At 39.0% G+C, this 14,695-nt stretch overlaps 1 protein-coding gene across 7 annotated transcripts in view; it reads left to right on the forward strand.

The window, feature by feature from the left end:
• Positions 1-14,695, forward strand: part of YAP1 (Yes associated protein 1) — a 186,178-nt gene that overhangs the window by 105,026 nt on the left and 66,457 nt on the right. For 5 of the 7 annotated variants that reach the window (XM_026651589.1, XM_026651591.1, XM_024215657.2 and 2 more), the window contains one exon: positions 3,960-4,073. The exons of the other annotated variants lie outside the window; for them this stretch is intronic. In XM_026651589.1, coding sequence (XP_026507374.1) covers positions 3,960-4,073 — 114 coding nt within the window. The remainder of the gene's footprint in view (positions 1-3,959; positions 4,074-14,695) is intronic. 7 annotated transcript variants of the gene reach the window in all.

Raw genomic sequence — 14,695 nt, forward strand, 5'->3', positions numbered from 1 at the left:
CTTATTAAAATGATATAAGGTGCTCAGGTACCTTAGTGAGATACAGATATAAATTTCAAAATAAAAATATCCATGTCTGTTTCCTGTGCTATCACAGTTGATAGAACTGGTGTGGAAGATTTTGCACAAAGGAAGTGTACAAGTAACATAATTGTATCCTTTGAATCATTAATTTTATCCATCAGGCTGCTCAATTTGCCCTCTTCAGCCAGCATGTAGAGATGTTACAAGTGTAACTTGGCAATAGATTTTTATTTTAATGCTGTCCATCAATTCCATCAGTGTGTCATCTCCCTTCCTTTTGCCTTCTATTCCCCCTCTCCCCCAAGGAATTAATTTTCTTTAGTGGTATTTGGTAGAAATCCTCAGAACTTAAAGCTACATTTTAAGTGACTGTTAAATTGGGTCAGAATTTAGAAAGAAAATGGCCATGTGAGAGAGGCGGACAGAAGCAAATATACAGTTTATAGTTCCTTGTGGGTAATATAGCAGAAAATGAACCAGGGCCCTGTGGAGGGTGTAAATTTCAACTGCCTTATCTTGAGGATTCCTGCTCATTTTTAGTTTCAAATTTACCTTTTCTCCATACAGTTCATGATATTGTGTACACTGCTTTTGTAAACACTGGATATTATATGTGCTTATCAGGAAACTTAAGAAGACAGTGTGTAAGAGATCCTCATACACTGGGCTACATTTATTTAGAGGTGTGCCTCTCATTTTGGGAACTTTTCATGAAATTTAGCCATGGCAGGTTTATGACTCTGGTCAGAGTCTCATGATAGAAAATTGAGATTTGAAAAGTAGTGGGGATGAGGGAAGAAAGGTTCCTGCAACCTGCAATGTGTTTTGCTTTTTCTCATGTAACAATAAAGGTGAAGGATGTACAAAGTTATTCCATGTGCATCTTTTTAGACTCTGCTTCCCATGTAGTGTTGGACATCTTGGTGGAGTTGGATCATTTGATATTACAAAGCACCTAAAAGTTCTTGGTTGATAGGATCACATAGTTGGCTTGTTGATGGTTATAGATAGTTATAAAGAGAAGCTATTCCACTGTCACCCTTGTGAATTGCTCAGAAATTTTTATTTAAAAATAAACCTTCAAGGTGTTTTATAATACCACTATCTGGATTAGCTGACTTTTACTACTAGAGTTTAGCTGTTGCTTTAGTTTGACAGTTTGTTGATTTATGGACTGTTTGGTCTTAATTACTTAATTGTTATCAAGTTGGCAGATGTAAGTATTTATGTATATACCTCTACTTGCTGTATGTATCACACTTAGAAGAAATGTCTTGTTCCTTTCCTGCCTTATCTCCTTCTCTCTTTAAAAATTAGACATTGTAAGATTTGTTCACTATACATTATTGAAACTTGTTTGATATACCTTCTGTCCTCTTTTTTTTTTTCTGGCCCTTCTTTTGTCTGCAACTACATGTTCTGTGTTTCCTTAATTTATAGCCTCCGTTATCCAGGGTAGGGACAGAATTTTTTTTAAAAAAAAATGCTTTGAAATACCATGTATTTACTACTTCTCACAACACAAGAACATAGGGTCACCGAATGAAATTAATAGGCAGCAGGTTTAAAACCAACAAAAAGAAGTATTTCTTCACACAATGCACAGTCAACCTGTGGAACTTTTTGCCAGAGGATGTTGTGAAGGCCAAGACTATAACAGGGTTCAAAAGAGAACTAGATAAATTCATGGAGGATAGGTACATCAGTGGCTATTAGCCAGGATGGGCAGGGATGGTGTCTGTAGCCTGTTTGCCAGAAGCTGGGAATGGGAGACAGGGGATGGATCACTTGATGATTACCTGTTCTGTTCATTCCCTTTGGGGCACCTGGCATTGGCCACTGTCAGAGGACAGGATACTGGGCTAGATGGACCTTTGGTCTGACCCAGTATGGCCATTCTTAAGGTCTTATGGTCTTAGATGTGGAGGGAGCAAGGTTGGTCTAGTGGTGATGGTCTCAGTCTGGAACTCGAGACCTGTTTCTAGTTCTCTGTACTGCTACAGACTTCTTATGTGATCTGACCCTAGCAGACAGGTTAATTCCTTGGACTTCAGAATTCTGGGGTACAAATCCCATGAACGGTTGACATGGGTATTTTCACATCTGTAAACCGGCGGATATCCTCTTTATATCTGTGCACCATGTTTGTGGATCGCAGATGGATGCAGATCCAAATTTGATATCTAAATCCCGAAAATCTGCGTATCTGCAGATATCCATGCAGGATTCTACAGAGAAGGAGGTGCAGAGCAGCCAGTTGGCACCAGAATGGAGGAATTTTAAGCAGAAACACAGTTTAAATGGAAGCTGCTTGGGTCAGGGTCTATTCCTATGTATTTGAACAGCACCTAGCACAATGCAGGCCTGATCCTGATTGAGGCCTCTGAGTGCAAATACATATTAATTCTTTAAAAATTCTCAAGAAAAGTTCTCTTAAGATTAAGCAAAAATCCCACAACTGTAACTTTCAACAGTAACAGGAGTCTAAAAGAAAATGATGAGGAAGGGTTATTCCAATGTTAAACTGATAAAATAAATACTAGTTTTTTGTGTCATTTCACCTACCTGCATTGTAAGTTTAGCGTGATTGTGTGTACATACCAGTCAGTTCTGTACTATATAGGACTTCTAAAAACTTAGCCAAACACTTACCAGCCAACCTTTGTAGATTGTTTTTATTGGCATTTTGTTGCATGTTAGATTGAAGAGGAGGGGGAGAAGAGCCTGAGTCCTGATGGCTGTTGGAGGAAGTTCTGTTTAATTTTGTCTTTCTTTCTTGAAATTTGTGGCAGAGGCACCAAGAACCTTGTATAGGCACCCCTTTTTATTGTTTAAATCCAAAGAAATAAGGATGGTGTTCTTTCAAGTATCTAAATCACTTATACACTTCCAAAAAGTCCCACCCTAAGTTAAATAAATTTATGTCCCAACATGTGGCAGGTAGTTTACAAAGGCAGAAGACAACACAGTCCCACCTCAAAGAGTTTACAGTCTAACTAAAGAAAATACAGATGAATGATTGGTGGGGAGGACGGGGACGACAACATGATAAACTATAGGTGAGAACGAGTAGCGTTCATGAGCAGTGTTCTAGTGGCAACTCTCCAATCCATATCTTTCATGTCATTTGGTAGCCGAAGGGCCGGAGAAGACCCTCATGTTTCCTCATTCAGGCATAGCCCTTGGAGTCTCCTACAGGGAGATTTAGAGATAACATGCACAGGCCTAGTTGCTGGGAGTGGGGCATAGCATGACCCTTCCTGTCTCCTTCAGCTTCTGTGCATTTGTGTTTCTTCTTATTTATTTGCTCTTCCTCCACTTTCTCATCACTTTTTCTCTCCCTCCTTCCCTGCAGTATCATGCCTTGCATCTGCTGCGGCCTATAGCACTTTCGCAATGGTGGGGGATAATTCCAGTAAATTTTGCTCTGCTGCTTATGTTGGAGGAGCAGCAAAATAAAACTTCAGAAGAATCACGTCAGTTTCATGCTGCTGCTGAGCCTTACTTACCAGACAAACTTTCACCATTAGAGGGGGAGAATTACTTCTTATCCTGATACAATTTCAGGTGCTCATACTGGTTTCATTCTGGCAGGCTTGACTTATTGCTGGTTTTCTATTTTAAAATTCCTTTACCCCGAATGGACCCTAGCAAAGGAATAAGTGCCAAAACATATTAAAAGACACAAAAGTTATAAAATCAAACTCGTGATTATAAAGCATTTATGCCATTTTATTAAAAATCTGATTTGTATGATTTCTTCATCCCCCCCTTCTCTGCCCTCCTCCCAGGACTGTTAGACATGAGCTTGAAACTATTTGTTTCATGTACTGTTTTACATGTAAAATGTTGGGATATTTTTTTTTTTATTTAGAGCTATTTTTGAGCTGGAGCAAACAAGAGCCTACTATGAATTCCTTCCTTCTATATTGCAGGCCCACTCCCTGATGGATGGGAACAAGCCATGACCCAGGATGGAGAAATTTACTACATAAACCATAAGAACAAGACCACATCTTGGCTAGACCCAAGGCTTGACCCACGCTTTGGTAAAAGTTCATCTCACTTAAGAATTTTTTTTATTCACTTTAGTTTCAGTCACTTTAGACATTTTCATTTTGCAGGCACACTTCGGAATATTTTTAGCAGTAAGATTAAAATACTTTGATTTGAATCACATACACCCTAATTACATCCTTTAAAAAATAAGTATAAATTCATATTCTCTCTGTCATCTAAATCTTTGATGCCAGGGGTCAGGACTTCACCAGTTGCTTCATAGGGCTACCAACTTTTGTGGCACCCAGGAATTACTTTGTCAGAATAAAGCATTTGATCCAGGCTCTCTGTTCTCCCACAATTGCAAATCTTTTACCAGCTAAAATGATGCTTCCAAAAGAAATATTTACTTTCCTTTATGATATCCTAACGAGCTCATTAATAATAATCATCATGCTGTCAAAATCCATTTGAATCACACACCAGCTTATAATTCCAGCTTGCTACAGTGATGATCATGAGAAAGCTGTCCATTTTTAAACAGTATTGAGAGAAATATATGATAGTGTTGCTTGTTTCAAAATCTCTTATTTGAGGCATGGAAAATAATCATTGGTTACTATTTTAGTAAAAATAGAATTATTAAAATCTTTTTAAATTAGAGGAACTAATCTTTCACTTTTTTTGGTAATGTTAATTTTCAGGCAAACAATAAGAGAATGTTACAAACTTTTCAACCTTTTTAGGCTGCGAACCACTTTCCAAATAATGTAGTCTACCACATATCTCCATCTGAGATAGGGTCATAATATACCTATGAAAATGCGGGGGGGCATCTGTAAGGGATAACATGATGGGTTGTCTGCATTACAGAATTTTTCTCATGTACCTCCCGATGAGCGCTCGTGTACCTCAGTTGAAAACCACTGCAATAATGGAATATAGCTAGAGTACAGTGGATTGTGGAAATCACAGATATTGTTTAGCTGCATCATACAAACGGTCATTGAGCTGTACAGAATTTTAATAATTTTCTCAGGTCATGTTTTAGCATTAAGGTACTTCAGGTATTTTGTTTTGTTTTTGTTTCAGTACAAAGTCATGATACTTTACAAAAAGTCTGCCAGTTTTAATAGGTACATTAGCTTTTCCTTGATTTCTTATCCAGATAATTTTCAGCTCCTTTGGGTGGATTTGTGAGGTACTTTTTCAGAGCTATGGAAAAACCTGTATAAAAAAGAGAGCAGATCATTGTGGTTTTCAAGCTTTAGTCTTGGACTCAGTGCAACTAAATGAAAACAGTGTGCAGATCACTGAGTAGGTCAGGCTGAGGGGATACAAAGCCTTTGAAGCTTTACAGGGGTTGACCTAACAACAACTGTGGGCCCCTTTTGGGAGAGTCATTAACTCCATGAATGCCATATAAACACTATAGTGGAAAACTCAAACTCAGCACTTCACTTTTATTTTAAAATGGCTGCTAGAAATTTCAGCTTTTTTTTTTTTCAACTTTGTAGTCGTAAATGTTTAAATATCTGTCTGTTCTTATGAAAACCACAGAATTATCACAATTTGTTTATAAGCTGCTGACTAGCTTGTAAACAGGTTGAACCACTGTGCAACCTGAGTCAAAGGTGGGGCATATATGGGAGGCTGTCATCTTCGGCAGATCTATCCATATTGCCCTTAATACTAGCCTTCTGAGTTGTAGTCCCATTTGTGTGTTGCAAAAGCAGTATTAGTCATTTGAACTTCAGAATCTACTTAATATATGAATAGTAATTTGTGGTTGAAACAGGAAGTAAAGTCATTTAGAAAAATAGTGTTGCCTTTTACAATGAAAAGAGGGATGCCAATTATGTTTACTTAAGTAATCGCACAGGAAATGTATTTTGCTCTTCTTCCCTGTATTGCTTTACAGTTTTGAATTATAAGAGCCTGGGTCAGCCAGCTAGAATTAAAAAAGAGAAAATGTTTTTAGCTAAGATGCATTTAATTTTTAAGAACTAATTCCAACTCCCGTAAATAGTACTGTCTCAATAGAAGGATGGAACTACTTGTCTTGAGCATACTGAAGTTCCATAAAATGTTAAGGCTGTGGCAGTTAAACTGAAAAAGGACAGAAATGTCCGAAAGATTGCATAAGGGTTTCTTACTGCATAGTTTCCCTTTTTGGGCCCACTGTGTATGTGTATCCCAGACAGGATTGAGTACGTGCCAAGGCTTTTTATTTTGTGGTTGGACTTTTAATCTGTTCCAGACCTTTTCAGTCAAAGAGCTCAAGTGTAACTGAAGGGGGCAGGAAAGGGGAGGGGGGGACCAAAAACGCATGTGAGCTCCTCTGATCTAGAGTGACGGCAAATAGAGACAGGCTGCTAGCTGCTGTTGAGCTTAAAGGAGTTTTCCTTGAAATGTGTACAACTTCACATTCTATTGCGGTTTACGTTTTTATCATCTGTGCCAAGAAAGTATAAAATCTTATTCTTGTTCCCTTTTCCGATATGACCTCCTCCAGGCCACTCCAGCAGTGGACGTACTATAGTTTTGTTAGAGAGTCAAGGTAGGTGAGGTAATATCTTTTATTGGACCAACTTCAATTGGTGAGAGAGACAAGCTTTTGAGCTTACACAGAGCTCTTCTTCAGCTCATAGTTTTTTGACAGAGGTAACTTACTGTGCCTGATGTTTATTTTACTTTGTCATGTGCAGATCTTCAGTAAATGTGTGCTGATTTGATTGATCAAATTTGATTGATTCAAAAGCTTAACTTTCAGTGATTAGTAGGAGTTGAAAATCGTGTTTATTTCTGAGGACTGCCATGCCCTTTTGTAGCCTAATTCTTTCCACTAAGGGCTTGGCTTCCATTCATTGTTGAATATTAACACTTGAAACAAGCTACTCTAGATAAATTCAGATTCCTAAACATAAGGGGAAATTTCACTGTAATGACAATTTTCTGTTGGCGTCACTGATTTTTTTTTTTTTTTTTTTAAAGTAACAACAGTAAAGAGGCATTCAGTTCACTTTCTTGATGTTGCCTCTGCAGATCCCTCACCGCATGAGCTGTGGAACACATTAGATAGTATGTGCAGGTCTGCCCCTCAGTTTCAGTGTTGTGGAAAAGATGGCATGAAAGACACTAGCTGTTGCTGAATCCCTCTCTTCTACCAGCTACTGTGCTCAGGAAGTTGATCCCCCTTTCCCTATTTTGCTTTGTCCTCATCAGTTTGAAGTTTTGTTAATAGTTAAATAAGGTGCGGTTTTGTTGGTGGTGTTTTCAGTTACTGCTTTTATTCAAGAGTTCATAGGGATCTTGTCCAAGTTGCCTTGCGACTTGGTTTCTGGCACAGCTGAGCAGGAGTGGAGGATAGGCTTGAAAACCCATCTCAAACAAAAAGTCCTACTGTCCAAAGTGTTTGGGCAAGGGGTATTCATGCTGCGGCTTTGAGACTTGCACTGTGTTCATGCCTCATGCCAGCCTGGAAAGAAGCACAGTTTGAGAGCAGTCTGCAAAGGCAAATGGATTGAAGAGAAATTACCTTGAAACAATACCCCAGGTCTGGGTGGGTCAGTTCTGAAATCTAAAGGCTCCAAATCCAAGAGAAGAACCTTGGATATGACACTGGAGTATCTGAGACTCTGATATAAGGTCTTTTAAGTGTTGGATTTGAGGTCTTCGAATCGATCACTCTGACAAAATGCTGTTGTCTGGACTTGGATCTTAGTCCTCAAAGCTGGTGTCCACAGCTATGGAGGGAAGGGTCTTGTCATGCCCCACCACAAGCAGTCATTTCAGATTATGCATGACCAAAGGAATTAGGCCTTCCTCAGACCTGGAACAGTAGGATCCTTTGCACTGTTCCTTTGCACTTGGAACAGTTTCACTGCACATACCCTTCTGTGTGGCCTCTGCATATGCACAGTGAGACTTGTAGGGTCAGCCTCCATTAGTGTCTCCTGCAGAAGCATCTTTCTGACAGAATAGTTGATACCTTGGATTTAAGTTCCAAGACCTCTATTTTGAGGAAAATGGGAGGAGTTTATGAGAAGAGTATGACTGTATCTGAAGGGTATAGATTTTCTGATAATTATACTCCTTGGTCTGGCCATCCTACCTGTCTGTCTGCTGCTAGGCAGTTATAGGCTTTGCCTTGGATTTTGGCAATTTGAACTCCAGCTCCTCTTGTTTCTTATACTTTTTCCAGAGGCTATTTCAGCAAAAGGGATACAGGATCAGGCTGACAATAGGTATAAATCGCTTTTTCCAAGTGTTCTAGACCACTGGAGGAGCTTTTTCTCTCACCATGAAAGGTCCTCAGATTCTGCATTACTAAGGGGATGACTGTTAAGAACAAGTTTCTCAGTCTTCACCATTGTCCTTGGATGATTCTCCTCTGGGAGAAATGAGAAAAATGTAGGATCTGGGAGATTGGGATAGTTCGGTTTTCTGATATTCATCTCATCTAGGTGGAAAGCAAATCACATAAGTGTGTTGGAGTTGACTGAGTGGGGCAGAACTGCTTTTCCAATACATTTAGGGTTTGTAAAGCCAATGAAGGAGCTATGGACTCATTCAGCTGCAGTGCTACAAGTTTCCAGGAAACATCTTTTGTACCAGATACCCAAGGAGGGCTTTAAACTACTTTTTAAGCATCCTTCCCTGGTCTCCTTCACAATATTTGTGGCCTCAGAAGGATTTAGGCCTTTCAGAGATCTTTTTTGTGCTCCTGTGGGCAGGGAATCTAAGAACATGGATCAATTTGTGAAGAAAGCATATTTCTGGATTTCTTTAACTTTAAGGCCAGCCAACTGTTAGGCTCTTATGAGCCACTATAATTATATCTTGTGTTACATTTTCTGCATGAGTCGAATAGATGCCTGGGAGGGAAAATATTTGAGGTTTTGTCCGCCATCAAAGAAGATAAGTTGGTGTGATGGTATTATTCTTTAAGAGCCTCATATAATATTTTTGACTTTGGAACCTGGTCTCTGGCAATGGTGGCAGTTTGGAGATGTTTTTAGCTGCAGATGTTAGGACTGTCTTCTAAAGTACAGGCAAAGATACTTTGCTTTTTGATGATACTAATCTGTTCATGACGATGACTGGTGTTGAACTTAGTTTTTTCATTTTTTCCATCAGAAATCATCCATTAGCTTTTTGGTCTGTCTAAGGTATCCTGGATCTCTTATGTTTCAGAGGTCCTGATACCAGTCTCCGCCCTTGTTGCCTCACTCCAGTTGGTTTCCACTTGACAGTTTCATGTGGGAGTCTGTGTTGGCATCCAGAATAAAACCCTGCAATCTGACCCCAACTCGATGGGACCTGACTACCTGTGTTAGGTCGGGTCAGAAAACAACCTGACGCTCTCAGGCTCAGGTTGGGTCAGTTGCCCCTGATGATCTGCTGCTGCTCCTGGGCTTGGCGTGGTAGTAGTGTGTGCCCCGCTCCTGCTGGCCTTTGCCATCTTGCTGCAGAGTGAGTATGCTGACGAATAGCCGCGCCCCTCACTGTGCAGCACACACAGTGCCACTGCTGGCAAGAATAGGGTAGGCTATAAGGAATGGGATGGTGAATAGTACAGAAAAGCTCTATGCCATTAAGTACCTCAGTGGTATTCCCTCACTTGGAATACTGTGTTCAGTTCTGGTCACCCCCTGCCAAGAAAGATTGGGGGAGGGGGTGTTTCAGAAGCATGCTGCCACAATGATTAGGAACATGGAAGAGGGATTGAAGAGAGTGGAGGTAGTTTACCTTCGTAAGGAAATTAATAAGAGGGGATAAAAGCTTACAAAATAATGAATACAGGAATTAGAGTGAGGTTTTCTCCACCCCCCCCCCCCATCTTTTAATAACGTTGAGGGGAGCAAATTCAAAACTGATCAAAGGAAATATCAGTTTGTGACACTCATTGCCCGATGATATCAATGAGACAGAAAGCTTAGGATTCAGATAGGGTTTAGATTAGATATTTATGAATAACAAGAAGATCCAGATTTAAATTAATGAATATTTTAAAAAAAGCCTTAGAATGATATAAAAACTCAAGCTTTGAAGTATCAGCCAATCTCTAATTACTGGGGGTTAGAAGGAAACTTTCTCTGGGGGCAGGTTATCCCATGGTTGCCCGCTTCAGCATTTGTATTTCTAAAATGGCTACTACTGTAGAGTTAGAGATATGATATTGGACTGGATGGAACACTAGCCTGGCTCATGGGACTTCTAGCTGGTTCTCAGTGGGTTTATGGAGGCCCACTTCGAACATTTGGGAGTCTCCATCTTTTGATGATGGGAAAACATAAGAATGGCCATCCTAGGTCAGACCAAAGGTCCATCTAGCCCAATATCCTGTCTTCCGACAATGGCCAATGCCAGGTGCCCCCAGAGGGAATGAACAGAACAGGTAATCATCAAGTGGTCCATCCCCTGTCGCCCATTCCCAGCTTCTGGCAAACAGAGGCTAGGGACATCAGTCAGGATTGTTTTAGCTGCATGCTGTATGGCATACTTTCTTTACAGTGTTTCATAAAAACAAAGTTGAATTGCTACTTATCTAAAAACTTTAACTTAAGGTGGTCTCAGGTTTTTATTTTTGCTGTCTGTCTTTTCCAAAGCCTCATGATCTATCAGGCAAAGCCAGATTACATAGTTTGAATGCAGAAAAGAAGATTGATTATGTTGCTCAATGAATGTGTGCGCATGTCCCCTAACAGTGTTACTGTTTTCCATATATCGGTGTCTCATGTTAGGGCAAGTAACATCTTTTTGGACCTGCAGAAGAGGTAACACGTTCTGAGAAACAAAAAGTTACTGGTTAGCAATCTTCTTTTCCTGCATCTCCTAATAATAGTAAATGTGTACTCTTTTTTTTTTTTTTTTTTTAATAATAAAAAATTTTTTTTTTTTTTTTTTTTTTCCCCATTAAAAGCAAAATAATGTTTCAAATTTTTTGTGCATTTTAAAGGTCTGTTTATTTCTGTGTAAAGGGAAAGGATTATTTGAAGCGACCATTAAATCTATTAAATCTGAGATAGTTGTGCAAAATGCACAATATAGAATGTATACATATTAATAAAAATATGCTGTTCCCTATTAGTGAATTCTACATCAAATTCCTCAGCCAGTGATATTGGTGCATCCATTGCTGGTAATTGATATCCTGATCTGTGTTCCTGAGGAAGCACCAACCTTTTGTTTGTTTTTTTCATTTTTGCCTGATACTTTGAGGACAAGACAAAATAAAATATCTTGAATATTTTATTATAGAAATATTAATGAAACTGCTATAGAAATAATCTGACTCTTTGAGTATTCATATTTAGTAGACTAAATCAAAATAAACCTGGGTTTAAGCCAGAATAAGTGTCCCTACAGCCTTTTGGACCAGTTTAACTAATTTTGGTTTAAAATAGCACTTGAAGTTAAACTGACATAATTTTTTTCATATATACAAACCTTAAACCAGTTTCCAGTCTGGCAGAATTGTACCTCCCAACTCCTTAGTTTCCTTATAGCCTCTTGTTAGAAATTTTGCCAAATGCTTTTAAAATCCAAATAAAATTTTACTGGGTTTCTTTTCACTGTTTATTTTTTGTTGGCATGCTCAAAGAATTCTAGTAGTCCAAGAGGCCTATTTTCCCAGTATAGATGTCTAGGCTGGTATTTGCCCCATTATATCATGTTTAGACAATTATTTTCTAAGCTTTTCATGTGGTAAGAGAGAAGTGTGTGTGTGTGTGTGTGTGTGTGTGTGTGTGTGTGTGTAGATATAGATATGTAAATATAGCTATGCAAAGTTTGGCAAATAGAAAGTAGGTGTCTCAGATTCACTAAGGGCCTTGTCTACACACACAAGTTGCACCACTGTAACTATGTGAATTGTGGCTTGGTCTATCAGGGCTTGTCTGCCCCCTGTTGAATTCCTCAGCATCCTGATACCTCTGCACAAGGTAAACCTATTCAGAATGGCTTCGAACAAGACTTAAGCCCAGGCTACACTTAAAAATTTGATCAACTTAGCTATGTCACTCGGCTGTGAAAATTTTTGCACTCTGAGTGCCATAGTTAGGTCAACCTAACCCCGATGGACACGTGGCTAGGTCAATGGAAGAATTCTTCTGTTGACCTAGCTACTGCTTTTGGCAGGTGGATTAACTACATCAATGGCAAAACCCCTTCCCTCAATGTATGAAGTATCAACACTATGACACTCCAGTGATGCAGCTGCAGCACCATAGCTGTGCAGCTGTAGCGTAGACATACCCGTAGTCCTCCAGAGGCCTAGAAGGAGACACTTACCAAAGAGGAGATACCAGGCCACTTAAGAAGGCTTGGCTTCTGCTTCTGAGGGGCAGTGCTAGGTGAGACTGGGACAGAGGAGGTCAGCGCCTTGCCCCAAGAGCTTTAACTAAATGCTTGCATGTGAGTTTTGTTTGGCTGTCTGTGCCATTAAATAAATTATGATCTTATTATTTTGTTACTTAACTGTTTAGAGACTGATGCCGATCCTATGGCACAGGCCACCCCACTTCAAGCAGGTGACCAAAACTTGTGGACTACAGCAGGAAGTGCCTCCAGTGCCATACTTGGCCCTGAATGAGGGTGAGGGGGACACTAGAGAGCAGCCCCACCTGCCACATTGTTATAACCGTATGCCTTTAGTGTGGCTGTAGTGTTAGGTGTCTAAAAGTACTTTATATCAGAATAGCTATTCCTCTATGAGAAGGGGAATAAGCTACACTGTTTTACTGCTGTAACTGCATCCACATTGGGGAGTGTACCAGTATAACTATTTAGGTTAAAAAAAAAATCACACCCCTAACCGAAGTAATTATATCAGTACAAAATTTGTGTAGACAGCAGCTTTGCACATTTTAGAACAGGACAACTGACCTTGGATTGGGAAGGAGATTGAGGGTGCATGACTCTCCCTGAGATTATTAGTATTTAATAGTATTGCTTCAATTGTGTATATAACTTTTACACCCAAACTACAACAGGAGGGTAGAAAGTTGTAGTAGCTTCATTTATGTTCGGTACTGTTTTTGAGAGCAAGGCTGTGGAATGTTATCTTATATATCGTGATTCTTACAAAATGGTGCTACCTAAAACATTATAAAACTTTTAGTGATTTTTCTATGAGCTTCAGATTTCTTGCATTTTCACATATTCCAGCTGTTACTGTTGGACTCTTGGTATATAAGTGATGTACATTAATTTATAAATAACTACCTAGTCATTAAGGGAAATGTCTGTACTGTTTTAAAAAGTATAATCACCTTAATTTTCAATTAATTTTTAATTAAATGAAGAGACTGGAAGCTGCCATCTAGCCTGTCTTCTGGCCTAATTTGTGAAATAGGAAGTGAGTGATGTGTAGTGTGTGACTGCACAAAGGACAATGAGGACAGCTAACACTACTATGTGTAAGAAATTTTTGTATTCTCATTTATCTAATATTGAGAATTACTTAGGATACATCTATTTTGCTAGATCTTAAGCTGAGAGCTACACTGATTTACATCAGCTGAAAGTCAGGCCCACTGAATCATCTAAATTACATTTCTACTAGTATATAGAACTTGTCCTAAGACAATCTAATCTAATGAGTGTCATTTTTCTCAAGTCTAGCAGGTGCATTCGCCTACTGAATAGCACTCCTTTAACCCAAATGTGCTGCTTGGAAGTAACAGCATTCTTTGGAGGCATGTCAGATCCTTTCAGTTATATCGATAAAACAAGGACAAATGTCTATTTTAAATTGTTCTGAAAATTCAGTTTTTAAATAGCACTCGGGTATCTAAAGGCGTTCAAAGAAACTTTAGTTTATTTTGAACTGCATAGATGTCGCATCATTCAGGAACAGATTATAGCCATTTGCACTTGCTGCTCAATCGTGTTTGTATTTGAAGTGTTTCTGCCTGCCTGTGCGATAGAAAATGCAACTTCTTTTAAGAGTGAAATTTAAAGTAGTGGAGTGAGTATACTCCACAAGATTACTGTTGAGTGCCACATACAAACAAATCTAGAAGTCGGTGAACCAATTGCAACAGCATTTTTTCCTAGTTTTAGTTATAAATTAATTAGGGGTAACAGGGCAGTCATTGATACTGTAAAATCATGGAAGTTGGCCACAAATCCTGTTATACTGTTTTAGGATACAAAAGGGACAGTTCTTAATTGATATTTGCAAACAATGGCAGCCTTGTTTAAAGAAAACTAATTTCAAAAACCTGCCTACATTCATTTCATATTCTCAAAATATCTATTGCCCTAGTAACAGAAGAACTAAAAGAAACCAAATCTCACTTGAACATAAATAAGAATGGCAGATGTAAATGTATTGAAGTCATAGTTATGGATAAGTTATTAGAAGAATAGACATAGTAGGAAAAACTTAGTCTCAACCAAATATTCAATACAGGAATGTGTACAGTGATTATTTACCTTCTAAAATTGCCTACTGTGAGACCATGTAACTAGAGATAGGTTTCAAGTATCGGGGGTAGCCGTGTTAGTCTGTATCTACAAAAACAACAAGGAGTCTGGTGGCACCTTAAAGACTAACAGATTTATTTGGGCATAAGCTTTCGTGGGTAAAAACCTCACTTCTTCGGATGCATAGGATCCTATGCATCCGAAGAAGTGAGGGTTTTACCCACGAAAGCTTATGCCC

The sequence above is a fragment of the Terrapene carolina genome, unplaced genomic scaffold (assembly GCF_002925995.2).
Source record: "Terrapene carolina triunguis isolate 2854851 unplaced genomic scaffold, T_m_triunguis-2.0 Scaffold97, whole genome shotgun sequence".
Lineage (NCBI taxonomy): Eukaryota > Metazoa > Chordata > Testudines > Emydidae > Terrapene > Terrapene triunguis.